Source organism: Onychostoma macrolepis, chromosome 10 (assembly GCF_012432095.1).
Source record: "Onychostoma macrolepis isolate SWU-2019 chromosome 10, ASM1243209v1, whole genome shotgun sequence".
Lineage (NCBI taxonomy): Eukaryota > Metazoa > Chordata > Actinopteri > Cypriniformes > Cyprinidae > Onychostoma > Onychostoma macrolepis.
Genome location: NC_081164.1, coordinates 17,332,536 through 17,351,637, shown reverse-complemented (window position 1 = coordinate 17,351,637; position 19,102 = coordinate 17,332,536). Strand labels below are relative to the sequence as shown.

The window sequence follows — 19,102 nt, the reverse complement described above, 5'->3', positions numbered from 1 at the left end:
GACAAGAATGTCTCCGATTAAGCGATTGAGGTGTTTTGTTGTTGGATGTAATAGTGAACATAGCAGTCGTCATTTACTCCTGACATCTGAGCCACTGAAGATGCAGAGGATTAATGTTACTTTCATTTTGAAGGGAATGCGCCGATCCCCGATCTGCCTAAATGCGTCTATGTTCCCGCGAATCATTCGTGATCCAGCCTCACCTACAGAAGAAGTGAGTATAAGGGTTTTTTATGAATCTTTGCAAATCACCTTTCCTAATAATGCTCGTCACCCCATGGAAGAGAGGGGCGGGGTCAGCAGAACTCATTAGCATTTAAAGCAACATGGACTAAAAAAGAGCTTGCTGAAAATAGAGCTGATTTTGACTGGGTAAAAAAGGTGTTTTTTATACTACCATTGAGAAATTTTAACCAAAGTATGTTATAGAGTTTTCATCAAGACCCTAAAGAATCATATCAACTTGTGGAAAATGGGCATCCGATGACCCCTTTAACCGCTGCACAGGTGAAACTTTATTGGAAATTTCCAGTTTTATATATTTTTACTTTTAATAAGAATCAAAGTATCATCTTTCAAATTATGTCCATTTTATTTCAAGAATTCAAACGTCTTTGATGTGGCGAGACAGATTGCTGTATAAACGCTTCAGTTCAAACGGCAGCGCGGAGACAGGCTATTCATATTTTGGTACTGCATATAGCGAAATGATTGTGAATGAAAAATGACACAGAATAGTGACTGATTTTATTCATCAGATCCGACACACACTTCAGCGTCACGATTACTAGTTTATTGCACTGACACCCGGTGGTGAAACAATCATGTATGTTTACAAGCCACCACTTTCTCAGATCAGCTTATGTTAGATTAAAGTTCTGTCGAGTTTGGAAAATTCCATACAGAGTAATCATCCGAATATCTCCTCTACTGTCTCTGAAATGTCCGGATTTTGAAATCATCCCTCGGAATCTCACATTAATAAGTGTTTCAGTCAACTAGATCAGTGGTTCTCAAAACTGTCCTGGGGACCCCCAGCCACCACACATTTCGTATGTCTCTCTCATAGGTCACACCCATTTCAAGTCTTACAGACTCTACTAATGAGCGAATCAGGTGTGTTAATGAGGGAGACATACAAAATATGCTGTGGTTGGGGGTCCCCAGGACAGGTTTGAGAACCACTGAACTAGATGATTACAGCACATTGAAAATATACAGGTGCTGGTCATATAATTAGAATATCATCAAAAAGTTGATTTATTTCACTAATTCCATTCAAAAAGTGAAACTTGTATATTATATTCATTCAATACACACAGACTGATATATTTCAAATGTTTATTTCTTTTAATTTTGATGATTAGAGCTTAATATAAAAATATTAGAATATTTACATTTGAGTTTCAATAAATGACCATCCCTACAGTACAAATTCTGGGTATCTCTTGTTCTTTGAAACCATAATAATGGAGAAGACTGCTGACTTGACAATGGTCCAGAAGACGAACATTGACGCCCTCCACAAAGAGGGTAAGTCACAGAGGGTCATTACTGAAAGGTGTGGCTGTTTACAGAGTGCTGTATCAAAGCATATTAAATGCAAAGTTGACTGGAAGGAATAATTTGGGTAGGAAAAGGTGCACAAGCAACAGGGATGACTGCAAGCTTGAGAATACTGTCAAGCAAAGCTGATTCAAACACTTGTGAGAGCTTCACAAGGAGTGAACTGAAGCTGGAGTCAGTGCATCAAGAGTCACCACGCTCAGACGTCTTCAGGAAAAGGGCTACCAAGCCACTTCTGAAGCAGAGACAACGTCAGAAGCGTCTTACCTGGGCTGTGGAGAAAAAGAACTGGACTGTGGCTCAGTGGTCCAAAGTCCTCTTTTCAGATGAAAGTAAATTTTGCATTTCATTTGGAAATCAAGGTCCTAGAGTCTGGAGGAGGAGTGGAGAGGCACAGAATCCAAGTTGATTGAAGTCCAGTGTGAAGTTTCCACAGTCAGTGCTGATTTGGGCTGCCATGTCATCTGCTGGTGTTGGTCCACTGTGTTTTCTGAAGTCCACAGTCAACGCAGCCATCTACCAGGAAATTTTAGAGCACTTCATGCTTCCTTCTGCTGACAAGCTTTATGGAGATGCTGATTTCATTTTCCAGCAGGACTTGGCACCTGCACACAGTGCCAAAGCAACCAGTATCTGGTTTAAGGACCATGGTATCCCTGTTCTTAATTGACCAGCAAACTCGCCTGACCTTAACCCCATAGAAAATCTATGGGGTATTGTGAAGAGGAAGATGCGATATGCCAGACCCAACAATGCAGAAGAGCTGAAGTCCACTATCAGAGCAACCTGGGCTCTCATAACACCTGAGCAGTGCCACAGACTGATCGACTCCATGCCACGCCGCATTGCTGCAGTAATTCAGGCAAAAGGAGCCCCAACTAAGTATTGAGTGCTGTACATGCTCATACTTTTCATGTTCATACTTTTCAGTTGGCCAAGATTTCTAAAAATCCTTTCTTTGTATTGGTCTTAAGTAATATTCTAATTTTCTGAGATACTGAATTTGGGATTTTCCTTAGTTGTCAGTTATAATCATCAAAATTAAAAGAAATAAACATTTGAAATATATCAGTCTGTGTGTAATGAATGAATATAATATACAAGTTTCACTTTTTAAATGGAATTAGTGAAATAAATCAACTTTTTGATGATATTCTAATTATATGACCAGCACCTGTACATGACCGGAAATAACTGGGCAGTATTATTTCAAAACGGAAGTGCGTCACAAGATGTTGAGTGTTGATTATTATATTTAAAAATAAATAGTAATTAAATTTAAGTTTGGGCTGTGTTGTTAACTGTAACCTTACAGTAATGTAAAAGGGCTCCCTAAAGTTTGCAGACAGACACTCACATACTGATGACTAACCAAGAAAAAGCATTTCCTTTTAGAGATAATAAGCCGAGGATTAAAAAAAAAAAAACATGTCTGAGATCCAAAACCGACATCGTAAACTAAAACATCTGTATCACATTCAATTAAATTGACTATTAAATCAAACTCACTGCCATTTTGCCATTATCAATTGTGATGCTTGCATCAACATATGTATAGCCATCATGTAAAACAATGAAACCAATTAATAAGGCATTACAGTGAATTGTGGCTGAGGGTAAATACAAGTGAAAACACTTACAGCACTGTGAGCTCGGTACAGGTCTTCAGAGTGGAATAATTCAGCAACTCAACGTGGTTCTCAGCAAAGTCCCTGTGAGGAAAGACAAGCCAAGGAAAAGAAAAGAAAAAAAAACAGCTGTAAATTAAAAATACGTATAAATCCTGACTTCAGGACATGAGAGGAAGATTACGTATACACTGACGACTGGGAAAACTAATCCCACTGCTCTGCCTGCAACAACAACAAAAAAAATTGATCAAGAGCCACAGGTGCTTGACATAAATATTCAGCTTGTCTCATAAAGGCCCATGCCAAAATTGTTCATTCAGCGAGCACCTCGTCGAGAGGAGGTGCCTGACTTTGATAGTACCGTTGATAGCTTTTCTCTCAGAACTGTCATGCTGGACTAGCAGATGGCAAATTGTCATTCAGTGGCGAGAGTATTGCAGCATGATTAAGCTGCTTGCAAAGGTAACGTCAGAAATCACAGTGAACGTAATGATGTCAATTGTCAGTCACTTTTTGCACTGACTATAATTACCAGAGTGTACTGTCCACAGAAAAGCTGAAAATGAGTCCTAAGTGCTCATTATGAAGGGAGACAGAGGCACCATGCCCATTCAAAGTGAGGGGCCATGTGCCCTCTCAGATTTTTGAGCCAAGTGGATTTTGAATGTAGTTTCCAAAAGACAAAAAAATAGCTGAATAATATTTTCTATATTTGATACAATCACACCAGCGCGATTAAATCGTTCAGCGCATCATATCATCAGCTGCTAAATTCAAATCTGCAGATGTGTGTATGAATCTATAAGTAAGATACTCATTTCAAGATACTCATTTCACAGTGTAAACAGCTTCAGTGATTTTAATGGGAGTTTTTGAAAGTGCTTGAACTCTAGACTGTCAGTGAAAATGTTCTTTGCTCTCTTTCTGTACAATGAAAGTGTTATGATAAGTAGCCTTACAATTGCCTTACAACTCACAATGTTTTTAATATTCACATTAAATATAACGTCAGTCGTATTAAAAATATATTATGGCATGACACCCATATCTGTTACTTAAGTAAACAGACAGGTTTTTATGCATAGTTAATAAGCTAATTTGACCATCATAATCTAGGTGACAATCGAGATATTTCATAATATAGTTAATGCGTTTGGAATGTCTTGAATAACAACTTGCCGCCCCCCTCATGCCCCCTCAAAAATAATGAGTGCATGACGCCCCAGAAGGGAGAGACGCCCGGAAATTCACAAATGACACATTTGGCAAAGATACAGGCACTATGAGAGGAGTTTTTATTGTTAACTCAAGATTTGTGACAGTCAATAGAGTTGTAGTCAGACCTTTTACTAAATAGCACAAGCAGCTTAATCTGGCCTATAAGTGCGCTATAAACTGTTTGACTGACATGTTAAAAAAGAAAACAGTTTGTTTTGTTCTCACTAACCTGAAAAACTGGCAGATCTAGATATTATTTCATCCCCAAAAGCACTCGTTGTATCACCCGGTACCTCGTAAACATGACTTTGTTTCCAAGTAGACTGATAATAAACCCCGTGTGCCATTACTCCAGGGAGCTGCTTAAAATCTGCCAATCAGATTAAAGCTTGCCAGACAGAGAAAATGCTTTCGTGTTTTGTGTGCAGTATGCATCAGATGGTCAGTAATTTGGCCTGGGGGAAGTCCGTGGGTGTCCTGTCTAAGAACAATCAGGATTTAAGGTAATTGTTGACTATAAAACTTGAGCGAGCACATCTTTAAAGCTTTTGAGAGAGTGTGGTCTTTTCTGCATGGTGCATCTAAGCAAAGTAAACGCTAACAGCAGCCTAAGCTATATTAAGTGGTTTTACTTGGACAGCTGTGGAAATTCGCTAATGTGATGATATGATTTATACTGTGTGAGATTTTGTAAATTCAATTCTACCTCATAACAAAACACTAGAGAGGATTATGATTAGGTATCATTTGTCTGGAGTTCAGAGACCATCGGCTAAGTGTTACAGACGCTCTCTGTTTGTTAACTTCAGAATGACCTATTCAAATAAACCAAAGAGCCTGATGACTAATGGACATGCAGGAATAAACATACACACTTAAACAGATTTTAGCAAAAAACCTTCCCAGAGTACCAAATCTTTCCAAATAAAGGCCTTATTTTTTACTCTCCCTAAACAAGATGCACATGTCATGTACACACACAGAAATAAATGGACTTTTAACACTAAAAGCTTTAACACTATTAAAGTATCATGCAAAAACACTGGAAGTTTAGCATGTTGTATCAAGGGAATTGAGTGAATTAGATTGATTTAATTACAGGTAGGCTTTCTGTGATGCCTTATACAATTGCAAACCCAGCAGAGCTCTTTTTTATTTTCTCTAATGAACCTTTAACATGTTGCATGTGTGCCAGAAATAAATTCACCCTCTTATGCAGTCCACGACAGTGAATGGTTATCTAAAAGCCATTTTAACCAATTCAACTGTGATGTTAGATCCAAAACATCTTTGAGCCTTATAGTTCTACAAAATTATTTATATTTTAGTGTGTACCTCAAATAACATAAACCTCAAAATACATAATTTTGAATTAAATGGAAAAAGAAATCCTTTTTTTTTTTCTTTTCTTTTGACATGTCATCATATATTTAGAAAGGGCCAACTACTGGCACAGCGTAAACCACTCTCCCCTACTGAATTTAGACAGAAACACATACTCATACTGATGATCTACTGTTTGTACACTGTTGTTCATATTAGGAAAGGTGTGGATGATTTTATTCTCCACTTTGTGTATGAGGTCAAAAAAGGGTCAGTAATAGGAGATACTCACAGCCAGCTGAGCAAGGGCATGTGCTGACAGAAACTCGAATCAGGCAGCCACATCAGGGACGTGTTTACCATTGATCTGAAATTAATCAAAAATGAAAATCAACCATTTAAAATGTAAAATGGCAACACAGTCTTGATGTGGAGACTGTCACAGTGAGAAGGTCTTTATTGCGGAAATGTAACAACCCCATGCAACACTTCCACATATGACTGAATCAGTTTCAGAGGAAAAACAATCAAGACTTTCTGCCAGGCTAGCTGTGTGCTATCAGATGTCCTGTTTTACAAGCATAATAATCTGGAAATTGATTAAATTGGTTCTTGTAAAGTGAGTTCTTAATTATTGTCAACTAATAAATAAATGTAAAAAAAAATGAAAGGATATCATTCATTTAGTCAGAAACACCAGGAAATAAAACATTAACCTTAAACACAAGCAATACCTAATTCATCTTATTATGCGAATTTAGAGAACACATTTTTCTGTACTCATAAATGCAAGACTAATGGAGAGCTTGTTATTCACATATGCACAACTCGTTTACAAAGCAGTATCTATTGAACAATAAATCACAAAAAAATAGTTTTCAGTTCACATATTTATTTTTATGTGTGCTACCTTATTCTGTTTTACATTTCTGTCTATTTAGTAGTCCAGTCCAGTCCAGAGTGCAGAGTGTTACACCAATATGAATGCATCATTGGTCTCAAATAATAATTTTCTGTAAAAAAAAAATGACATGCAGTGGCTAAAAAAAAAAAAAAAATTAATAAAGTCACTGGATTTTTGCTGTTGTTTTTAAAAAAAAATAATAATAAATGTCTATAGCTCCACAGAAAATAGGTTTTGAAAGAGCCTATAGAACACATAAAAGATTACATTTATCAGAAGAGAACATGATAAGACAGTAGAAAGGAGTAGAAAAAGGGAAAGAATACAATATAAAAAAAACAGTGCGGAGAGGGGGGAAATTAATAAAAAGAGTTGTGATGGGAATACATTTAATTTTGTCATTTCTGGTACAGCAGTGGAACTGGAAGCCAGAGGATATTTCCAGCGTTATTCAAGACATTCTGATGAGGGACTAAGATAATGAATTTCCTACTACTACACTGCAAGCACAATGGCCTTCAGGCAACCCATATGTTAAAATCTGAAAAATGTCAAATGTGTTTGCCTTCTTGTGGGTACAGACAGTTCTGTGTTACGGTGAAAAGATCAAAAAGTTGTCTGAGATAATTTGTTGGGTATTGTTGCAGAAACAAAACTGGCTGTGTTTCAGAGTTAGTGAGCCCTAGATTGCTTTAGCTGTGCTACTTGAACAACAAGGTGCCTTTCTGTTGACATCCCCCTGAAAATACTTGTAACTGACAAGCGAACGCAAAAGTGCACTGATTTAGTGCACACAGTAACAGGCAAACACAAAAATGCAAAACTGTAACCTCGTAAGACAACAGTCACTTTTTTTGTCAGACGGTAGGATCAGAAACAGGAACAAGCTTGATTAAATTTATAATAAAATGTAATTTTCTTCTAAGAGATAACAGCAAGGACAAGCTGTTTAAATGAAATGCCACAATGAGAATGACCGTAACATATATTAAAACAGCAAGACACTTACAGAAATGTCAGCGACCTCAGACCGATGAAAGTATCACAGGTGACACTTTTAAGTGGATTGTGATCCAATACTCTGAGAAAAATAAACAATAATACTGAAATCATGGTTGATCATGGTCTCAACACTGTACCTGCATTTATTTTGTGACTGATATTTGAAGAAGCAGCCATGTTTCCTTTTCTAGCTCATTATGTGATGCGATACATACTTACAGCCAGTCTAATTTGTGTAGATCTCTGAATACACCTGGTCCTAAATAGGTTATGTGGTTTTGGCTGAGAAACCTGCACAAAAGACACAGACTTAAAATTGACAGAAAAAAGCTCCATCCACTGTCAAGGTTAAGTATTAAACTGTCCAAAGAATTTACAGACATAAAAAGAATAAATTGCCCTATTAGGAATCCAAATTAATATGAACACTGTAAAACTCATTTCTGTCTCACACTGTGCTGCTTCTGAGATGCTTTTAAATGAACTAAAAACATTGGAACATAAAAGCAAAGGTAAAACATTATAATTCCTACAAAACTGTGTAAGACGTCATTTATCATCCAGAGCTGACTTTCCCTAATGATATACAAAGTCATATATCTTCATCATCTCGGGATTAGGCTTGTCCTTCATCACCTCTGGAATCAAAAAAACTATCAGAGCTGCTGAAAAGGAAAGACAATTACTATATTCTAGTCAAAAGGAGTTCATTCAAACCGCCTTAAAATTAGCCAGTCCCCACTTGGCCCCACAAACAGAAAGATCTACAGTCAAAAGATGCCATTGTGCTCCGCACCTAAAGCAATAACAGAAGAAGTATAATTGATCACACCACAATCTAGTGCAAGGGTGGTACATTATTCAATATTTAATCAATGGCACAAAAATGGGGTATTCGGTATATGCAATGCGCCATTTTGCCAAAATCATTACTGTCACAAACCAGACATAGTCACATGACTAAACTGAATAGAGAAGAGGAATGTAATGGGGCACAGAAAATAAAAGGGCAATGTCCAAGTGAACAAACACAGACTGGTAAGCTTACCCTACACTGTTAGACATTTCTGTAATTTCCACAGTTATTTACTGTATATCACCCAGTGTAATACTGCAAATTCCCTTTACAGTAAATAACTGTAATACCCTTTGCATCATGGGAATTTTCTGTGACGTCAGACCCCACATACAGAGACTTCCTCTATTTTTAAAAATTGCTGTATACTACTGTAACGGTCTCTTTGGCGCCATTATACTGAGGTTGTTTTATTTTCCTCATTTCTTACATTTGGATTGACACGATTTGCCCTACACCATGTGTCTACAACGCGCAGCAGCTTGGGACTGACTACACTGGACGTGTTACATCGCTTCTAATGATTGGAAAATACGTTTGTACTTCGTGTCAGAAACAGCGCGAGCGCTTGGAGTACATCTGTATATACCGGGGCATCACATTACTGTCCGCATCCACTGTAGATAGTATATATAATGGGTTCTACATTGTTTTTTTATTGAGTCGCGCCTCGCCGCACCACTCGCGTCCGAAGAAGACACGGAAGCAGCGGGGTAGCGCCGCAGGTTTTTCCCGGGGATGAACCCGCGAGAGTGGAAGAGCTCTGGAGAACATCTGCGCTGTGTGTCGATGCACCTTACGAGAGAATAAGACCAGCAAGCAAGGTAAAAATATATGTACGTTTGTCTGTGTGTTTGTGTCAGATTTTTGCACACCAGTTTAACCTAGTAACATTTACTCGTCAACATGGTGGTTACAGAACTTTACCATGGTAAACTGCGCTGTTGTTTCAATCGACTTTTGTCAGCTTATTGAATTAAGTTACCGAATTAAAATTGTTTTTAACGAGCAACGCTTATCTTATATTAACATTAGGTTAACTAATGTGAAATTTAGTTCAGGTGTTAGTAGTTGGCCAGTAGCCTGAGAAAATAAAATCATATGTTAGCTAGGTTAAACAAGTTTTATGGCTAGCTGCCTTTCTAGTTTTAGAATTAGTTTGTTATAGTTTTTAATGGAATTTAAGATTTACTGCATTTTTTTATATTTGTGTTTTAAAGGCAACTGCAATGAAACATCAAGAAAGACATGAGCAGGCCAGCCACCCTGAGACTGATAATTCATGGTAAGAGAGATCAACTATGGTTTTGAGAGATTTGTGTATTCTATATGAGGTTTGCCTTTTAAAAGTGTGCTATTTCTTCTACTTGTTTTTCAGAGAAGACATTTCTGTCAAAGTGGATGGTGAGCAAAGGTGGTGGCCATGTTTTGGAGCAGCATGATGTCTGTATGAGCATCGGAAGTCTGTATTTTTAAGTGTTATACATGCAATGTTTTAAATAAAGAATTTGATATTTTGTAATTATTGTGTCTGTTTTAATTGAATGCCAGTAGTACCTATGTAGAGTAAAAATAAAATGAATTCTATATAAAAATTATAAAATCTAATGAAATCTATATTAAAATGAATGAATTACAGTAGTATACTGATAAATCAAATACAGTTTGCTACTGTAAATTTTAATTACAGTAACTTACTGACAACAGTGTTGATTTACATTTGAGAGAAACTGAGAAGATGATTAACAAGGATGCAAAACTAGTCAGCTTTCGTTGAAAATTCCCATTTTGAATTCAAAATAGGCCATTTGTGTGATTCACATAGATCCAATGATCTTTTTGCTACTTCATTCTTTATGATTTTAAGTATAAATCCAAAAGCAAAACATGTGAAAATAACTATATTACCAAGAGAAAATGGTAAGATATAGTGGGAATATCATGACATTTTCATTTTAATAGTGTGTGTTTTCCACCAGGTGGCAGAAATCTCCCACTTAAGCATGACACATTTTCCATGAATTATCTCCATAATTAAAAATGAACAAAAGTGAATTTTACATATAATGTTTTCATTTTATATAAAAATATGAATAACTTTAAGGCAAATAAATAACAAAAAGTACCATAACAGAATAATAATAATGAAAAAAATTATATATATTAATTTATGTGTGTAAATACATAAACAAAATAACAATGGTGTGTCTTTAAAAGCCCTCTTTTGTGCAGAACTACTTCCTCTCGCCAAGGATTCAAATCTAAATTTGACAGTTCTAACAGCTGAGACCAAGCCTCCGTTACTAATTTGAAAACATCACTTTAGAACTAGTAACAAAGGAACGTTGGGTTGTTTAATTGGAAGCTTATTGTATTACTGTATTAAAAGTTTGCTGTACTAGGCAGAGTATTATGAGAGAAAGATTGGGCGAGTGTGATTACCTACATCTGATACAGCATTCATTCTTCAGATCGTGTTCACAATAAACATTAGTTTGAATATCTGCTGAGGAAAGCGTTACCTTTGTCGTAATATTAATATTCTTTCATCTGTTAAAGGGATCCCTGGGTATTAAGACATGTATAGCTTAATATAACGTCAATGATGACGTCTTATTTAAATATGTAGTAAAAAACCCAAGAAAATGTATGTTATTTTAAAAAAACGACATCGTTTTTGGACTATGGGGGGCGCCATTATTTTACGTGCACAGTACATTCTGCATCGATGACGTCAAATGGTTGCACTCAGTGAACTACTGCCGCTTTTTCCTGCAACACAACTCAGAAAATAAAATACTGATACGATACCACATTGTGAGACATTTGGTTGTAATTTTCAGTCGAAGGGCAACAAAAGAAGCGATGTAATGTATGACTTCACTGCTTTCCTAGCAATAAGAAGAGGAGAAAAGAATGGGAAGATGCCTGTGGACGAATAAAACTTCCTAAAGACCTGCTTCTTTGTTCTCTCCACTTTAGCCCTGATGCCATTGAGCCTTTTAGTAGACCACAGCTACTGAAAGAGCTTACAAAGGGCTGAATCAAGAAACGCTAGATGTCATCTGTTAGGATGTAAACATGCCGACGCACAGCCGCTAGAGGAGTTTCTCAGCACGGATTTCCCTCGATATCCGGGGTGTTTACACTCCTTGTGGGGAAAAATCGATGGTACAGCATTTGGTTTAAACCTTTACTTATATCCATCGCCACCTGTAAGCTCTTTCAGTAGCTGTGGTCATCATATCAGTATTTTATGTTCCGAGTTGTCTATTCCGAGTTGTGCTGTGGTAAAAAATAGCAACAGGTAGCGCTAGTAGCTCACCGAGTGCAACCATTTTACGTCATCAGAAAAATGGCGCCCCCCATAGTTCAAAATATGTATAAAACGAGGTAATTTTTTTAAAATAACATAAATCTAATGGGTTTTCTACTACATATTTCAGTAAGACACATCATTTACGTTATATTAAGCCGTACAAGTCTTAATACCAGGAATCCCTTTAAGGGTGATTTTGCTGCTCAGTGCATTTGTTCACTGCGTCAAGCTGTTGTTGAAACTAAAAATAACTTCCATTTAAAGCGTTTATACTTTTTCAATGTAAAAATCTTTACTGCTGACTCATAAAAACAGTCTCTTGTCACCATCTAATGGCGGAACTAAAATAACCATCACTAACACGCACCATTTCTCAATACTAAATGCAATTATTAAATACAGTTATTTATATAAAATATTATTTATTGAATAATAATATTTAATAAACAACAACAACAGCCGTCATAAAAGTTGCTGGGCAATTCAGTCAAAAGTACAAAGGCAGCGCTCTGATATACAGCATTGAATTTACATAAACATTAGATTTTGCCAAAACTATCTTTTCTGGAACAAATAATATATTAATGAGACCAAAGACAACTGTTAGATTTACCCATAACGAATTATATCTCACGTGTAACCAATATATATACATCAGAGCCAGTGGTAAATTCCAGAAGATCTGGCCGAGGTGAGGCACTCTCGGGCAGCTTCATGAGCGCAGAACGGCCGCTGACCATCTGGAGCTCACATGTCCGAAAACGTCGACACAAATTTACAAATAGATGTTATCTTTATTAACAAACTGTATATTTGAACTATAAACAAGTACATTATCACCTGAAAACCTCTTGAAACTACATTACGTGACACAAAAACAGTAATATTTATATAATGATATATCTGCCATGACACTCACTATAAGAAGTACCGCAAGCGGAGTGATACGATTACAAACTGTGAAATGGCTGTTGGAGTTCTGATATCACTGTAATATCGCACTCATACCAGCCAATCAGATTCGAAGACCAGAAAGAACTGTTGTTTAAATATTTAAATGTATTCATGACCACACACTCTCTTTTCATGAAGGAGCAGATGCTACTAAAAGTTAATGAAATTTCACTGATCATTAACATCAAAACGGAGTCAATATTAATATTTTCAAAAAGCTGATCTGAAGTGAAAGAGAAGAAAAGAGAAGAACTCACAGTTTTTCTAGAGTGAACAGTCCACTGAAGGCACGGCTTGAGACCATTTGAATTATGTTGTTCTGAAGAAACCTGCTCAAAAAGAAAGTTGGAACAAATAAGCACTAAAAATATTAATGGATACTATTAATCAGTTGTGGTTTGGATGCTCTTTTGGACATCTGACACCATAAATGGCCAGATATTCAGCTTTAAAATCTAAAAAGTTGCTTTGTACAAATTTTTAACGAAAGCCAGATGCTAAATAACCATTCTGGAACAGAGTCAAATCCAAAACTTTGTTTGTACAACTCATCATAATACTGTACACTTATCATGCTGTTCACTGAAATGTCTTAATGTTTTTTTACCTAATTAATACATTTTGTCAATCAATACCTCATTTTTATAAGCCTCATTTACAATGTTACGACAGTGGGTGGACTGAGACTATTATAGTTATAGACTATTATATTAGTCTATAGACTATTATAATAGACTATTATAGACTATTATGCTCCTGTTTGCCTACTGTCATCATACAGACATCATTTTCCTTTCACCAGGCTCTCAATGATTGAAATACAGTCATCTTAGATATTTTGAAGGCAAACTAGGCCATAAGAACATTGAGTAATGCTAATAATAATAATTATGTACATGTGTGAGACAGAAAGCAAGCAATGTTTACTTGTACCTCTACCTATTTACTTCCAGAAATGGACCATATGGTGAGAGAAAGGAGGGAGAAAATAGAGGCATGAACAAGCACTGGCGTCATACCCACATGTTAATTTACTTCATTAATACAGAACTTCATCTTAGGTGATCTGGGTAAATATTTTTTGCAGATATCAAATGTAAATCTCTCAGAGGAGGATACCCCCAGACCTCCAACAAGCCACTGATGTTTTGGACTTCGTCCCAGATCCTGGAAATCCTGGAAAATGCCCTGGCATGCTCCTGTTCAGCAATATAATGATTTAAATGCAGGACTAGTGCTTGTGAGGTTATTGGTGGGGCTGTCACGAGCTAGAAATTTGCTGGTTTTGCTGGTTTCATTTTTGCAATACATGCAAATGCAATACATCATTTAAAATACAGATAAAATATGGAATCAGATTTGTGCCATTGATTTTGAACACAACTTCAAGAAACTAATGAAAATCTAAACTGTAAATGAATAAAATGTCTTTGAAACTGGAAAAAATTTAATCGCAGGTAAATCGCACTGCATGTTTTGCCAACTGTTTTCTCCCCTTTCTTTCACCAATCTGGACAAATGCACTGACAAATGTAAATGAGTTTTCATTTACACATTTGAAGTTTACAGATTCTTAGTCACACGTGTGAACAACACAACCCTAACGTCTTCACTTCCAGGTAAAGAAGCTGTCAATCAAAACCTCACTAGCCAATGAGAACCCACCTCTGTTAACCTTATAAAGCATATAAATAGGTTTGAATGGGCCATAAACCCTCCAAAATTAAAACTCAATAAATGGGCTCTCTTACAAATCTTATTACTTTAATTTGAAAGAAGGATGATAATGTCATCTGCCACTTTTTTTTTCTTGGGTGCAGAAGTGAAATGAGATCAAAAGCATGCTCTCAATTCAGAGGTTCCTGGGAGGTACACATTGACTCTTTTGGAAAAAGGTGGAGCTCTAAAGCTCTTACCTGCAAACATCATCAGCCATCACCACATGCTCCACATGGGAAGGGAAATTTAGCAATGGGAAGCACTGAAGCATTCACGGGAATGCTAGGAAGTACTGTGCGCATAAGATGTTTAAACAAAATTATTTGGACACTTAAACATTTGTGTTATTTAATACAATAACATTTACACATATTTGTAACGTGGCTGACGAGACATGAGACGTGCGGATCCATGTGCAAGCTTTTATTGACAAGAGACGTGATCATAACAGGAAGGGTCGAAACAATGGCAACCAGGTATGGCAGGGACAAGACAAAGAGTAATCCTAGGGCAAGCGTGGGTCGACGATCGGCGAACAGTGTCCAATGGAGCAAGGCAGAGAGCTAATCCAGGGAACACGGGCTAGAAAACAAACACGGGAAAACACAATACAAAACAGGCAGGGGAAAACTAGGAAAACTATCAGGGGCTCAGTAGAGTAACTACGGCTAGGGGAGCGGTAAACGCATACAATACTCAGCAACGAGGGAGAGAAAGTCCATGGCTTAAATAGAGTGTGTGATTGGTTACAGCTGTGTGCGTGTGATCAGGTGAGCGTGTGATTGGTGAGATGGCTGATGGGAAACGCAATCCATTGTGATGTGTGGTGTGAAAGTCAATATAATGAGCGAGTGACCTCTGGTGGTGAATGAACGGAAGTGCAGACCAGATTCGTGACAGAGCCCCCCGCCCCAAGGAGTGTCTTCCAGATGCTCCAAACATACCCAATCCAGGAGGGTGGTGGAGCGGAGGCGAAACGGAGGGCCAGGTCCACGTGGGAGTGAGAAGACCAGGGACTGAGGCAGAGCAGGACACCCAGGCAGAACCAGCGAAGCAGAGAACCCAGGCGGAGACCAGGACGGAACAGGAGCCCACCAGGGCAGAGCAGACGGGACTGAAGCCCACCAGGACGGAGCCGATGGGACTGCAGCCCACCAACGGGGGCGGAGCCGACGGGACTGCAGCCCACCAGGGCAGAGCAGAAGACCACCAGAGCCAGACAGCAGACCACCACGGTGGCGCAGATAGAGCAGGAGCCCACCAGGGCGGAGCAGGAGACCACCAGAGCCAGATAGTAGAACACCACGGCAGAGCAGATGGAAAAGGTGGAGCAGAAGACCACCAGAGCGGAGCAGACAGAGCAGGAGCATACCCTGACGGATCAGGAACCCACAGCAGAGACTGGGACCTAAGGGAAACTGAGACACAAGGAGGAGACAGAACATGCACAGACACAAGGACTGAGGTAGGGAACACAGGAAGTTCATAATTAATCTCCATAGCTGTGACAGGACAGAACGAGAGTTCATTGACGGCCTCCATAGCCGTGACAGGACAGAACGAGAGTTCACTGACGGCCTCCATAGCCGTGACAGGAAAGAATGAGAGTTCACAGACGGATACCACTGACACCTCTGGAGGTTCTGCAGCAGTAAACTCAGGACACAAGGAGAGTTTAGTAACGGTCTCTTCGACCGCAACACAACAGGTAGAGAGTACATTACTGAGCGCCACCACCATACAAGGGGCTGAGGTGAGCCCTGCCGCTTCTGGAGGTTCTGCAGCATGTGCCACCACCTCTGGAGAAGCTGTGGCAGCAGCCGCCACCTCAGACAGTGCTGCGGTGGTGGGGAATCAGTTCAGGAACAGGAGGGCTAGAGTGAGTGGGGATACCAGCTGCGCGTGCAGACACCAGCGGTGAATCCCTCACACTGGATATCAGACTGGGATAATGAAAGACTGACCTTGATGATCTGGGTGTGTCAGCCCGGACATGACCCGACTCTGGAAGGTCAACGGAGACGTGCTGCTGTGACTCTGGACGAGCAGCTGTGACGTGCTGCTGTGACTCTGGACGAGCAGCTGTGGCGTGCTGTGACTCTGGACGGTCAGCTGTGGCGTGAACAGCTGTGACGCTGTGACTCTGGACAGCAGCTGTGACGTGCTGTGACTCTGGACAGTCAGCTGTGACGTGAACAGCTGTGACGTGCTGCTGTGACTCTGGACGAGCAGCTGTGACGTGACTTGACTTTAGGAGGTCAGCTGAGACGTGAAGTGACTCTGGACGGTCAGCTGTGACGTGCTGTGACTCTGGACAGTCAGCTGTGACGTGAACAGCTGTGACGTGCTGCTGTGACTCTGGACGAGCAGCTGTGACGTGCTGCTGTGACTCTGGACGAGCAGCTGTGACGTGCTGCTGTGACTCTGGACGAGCAGCTGTGACGTGACTTGACTTTAGGAGGTCAGCTGAGACGTGAAGTGACTCTGGACGGTCAGCTGTGACGTGCTGTGACTCTGGACGATCAGCTGTGACGTGCTGTGACTCTGGACGAACAGCTGTGACGTGCTGTGACTCTGGACGAACAGCTGTGACGTGCTGTGACTCTGGACGAACAGCTGTGACGTGCTGTGACTCTGGACGAACAGCTGTGACGTGCTGTGACTCTGGACGAACAGCTGTGACGTGCTGTGACTCTGGACGAACAGCTGTGGCGTGCTGTGACTCTGGACGAACAGCTGTGACGTGCTGTGACTCTGGACGAACAGCTGTGACGTGCTGTGACTCTGGACGAACAGCTGTATCCATCAGCGGTATCCGTCTGTGAACTCTCGTTCGACTCTGGACGAACAGCTGAGACGTGCTGCTGTGACTCGTGCTGCTGTGACTCTGGACGAGCAGCTGTGACATGACTTGACTTTAGGAGATCAGCTGAGACATGAAGTGACTCTGGATGATCAGCTGAGACTTGGCTTGACTCTGGATGATCAGCTGAGACTTGGCTTGACTCGAAAAGATCAGCTGCAACTTGGCTTAGCTCATGAATATCAGCTGTGGCTTGACTAGACTCTCTGACATCAACTGTGACTTGCCCTGATTCATGTAGATTGACTGTGACTTGGCTTGGCTCTTTAACATCAACTGTGACTTGATTTGGCTCATTAACCTCAACTGTGACTTGGCTGGACTCGAGAAGATCAGCTGCGACTTGGTTTGACTCGCGAAGATCAACTGTGACTTGACTTGGTTCTTTAAGATCAACTGTGGCTTGACTTGACTCGTGAATGGCAGCAGTGACCTGACGGGGTGTTCTTGTGGCCACCATTTTGTGAACGGGCTCAACTGTCGCCGCCAATTTGTGAGTGTGCTCTAGTGTAGCTGCCATTTCATGAGTGAGTGCAGTGTTGCATTCCTCCATGACACCCACAGTGAACACTGAACCAACAGTCAATAAAGCATAGTCCAAAAAACAACTCAGTGATGAACGCTGGCCCTCGCGTCTGAGCTGAGATCGCAGAGGATCACAAAAAATCTCAATCAAAATTATGTCTGGTAAATCGGAATAATGAGCGAAAACTAAAAACTCTCTAATATGGTTCTCCAATGAACGTGGGCCTTGTTTAAGGGCAAACAATAGTCTATTTGTGTCCATACCTGACCAATGTCCGTCTGAGAAGTTGCTGGATCCTTGTGAGGCCGAGTATTCTGTAACGTGGCTGACGAGACGTGAGACGTGCGGATCCATGTGCAAGCTTTTATTGACAAGAGACGTGGTCATAACAGGAAGGGTCGAAACAATGGCAACCAGGTATGGCAGGGACAAGACAAAGAGTAATCCTAGGGCAAGCGTGGGTCGACGATCGGCAAACAGTGTCCAATGGAGCAAGGCAGAGAGCTAATCCAAGGAACACGGGCTAGAAAACAAACACGGGAAAACACAATACAAAACAGGCAGGCGAAAACTATCAGGGGCTCAGTAGAGTAGCTACAGCTAGGGGAGCGGTAAACGCATACAATACTCGGCAACGAGGGAGAGAAAGTCCATGGCTTAAATAGAGTGTGTGATTGGTTATAGCTGTGTGCGTGTGATCAGGTGAGCGTGTGATTGGTGAGATGGCTGATGGGAAACGCAGTCCATTGTGATGTGTGGTGTGAAAGTCAATATAATGAGCGAGTGACCTCTGGTGGTGAATGAATGGAAGTGCAGACCAGATTCGTGACAATATTAAAGGAACAGTTCACCCAAAAAATAAAAATTTACTCACTCCCTGGCCATCAAAGATGTAGATGAGTTTGTTTCTTCATTGGAACAAATTTGGAGAAATTGTGTCACATGATAACTTGCTTATCACTGGATCCTCTGCAGTGAATGGGTGCCGTCAGAATGAGAGTCCAAACAGCTGATAAAAACATCACGTCAATAATCCTAAAAGTAAAAGCTGAGTGTTTGTAAGAAACATATTATTAAGGTGTTTTAACTAAACAGTTGTGCCGAGAAAAAGAACAAGGCCATAATCCATAATAAAATTTCCTCTATTGAAAAAGTCCATCCCCTATTGTCCTCACACACCAAAATCCACAAACACATTTATTGAGAACTGTTTTAGACGTT

General features: G+C 39.8%; 1 protein-coding gene across 4 annotated transcripts in view; it reads right to left on the bottom strand.

Annotated features, from left to right (window-relative positions):
• rxfp2a (relaxin family peptide receptor 2a) overlaps nt 1-19,102 on the bottom strand; it is an 86,558-nt gene that overhangs the window by 11,226 nt on the left and 56,230 nt on the right. For 2 of the 4 annotated variants that reach the window (XM_058788755.1, XM_058788753.1), the window contains 5 exons: nt 13,031-13,102; nt 7,864-7,935; nt 7,652-7,723; nt 6,031-6,105; nt 3,207-3,278 (listed from right to left, as the gene is read on the bottom strand). In XM_058788755.1, coding sequence (XP_058644738.1) covers nt 3,207-3,278; nt 6,031-6,105; nt 7,652-7,723; nt 7,864-7,935; nt 13,031-13,102 — 363 coding nt within the window. Of the gene's footprint in view, nt 1-3,206; nt 3,279-6,030; nt 6,106-7,651; nt 7,724-7,863; nt 7,936-13,030; nt 13,103-15,348; nt 16,560-19,102 lie in introns of those variants that run through there. The other 2 variants (XM_058788752.1, XM_058788754.1) reach the window with 2 other exon arrangements.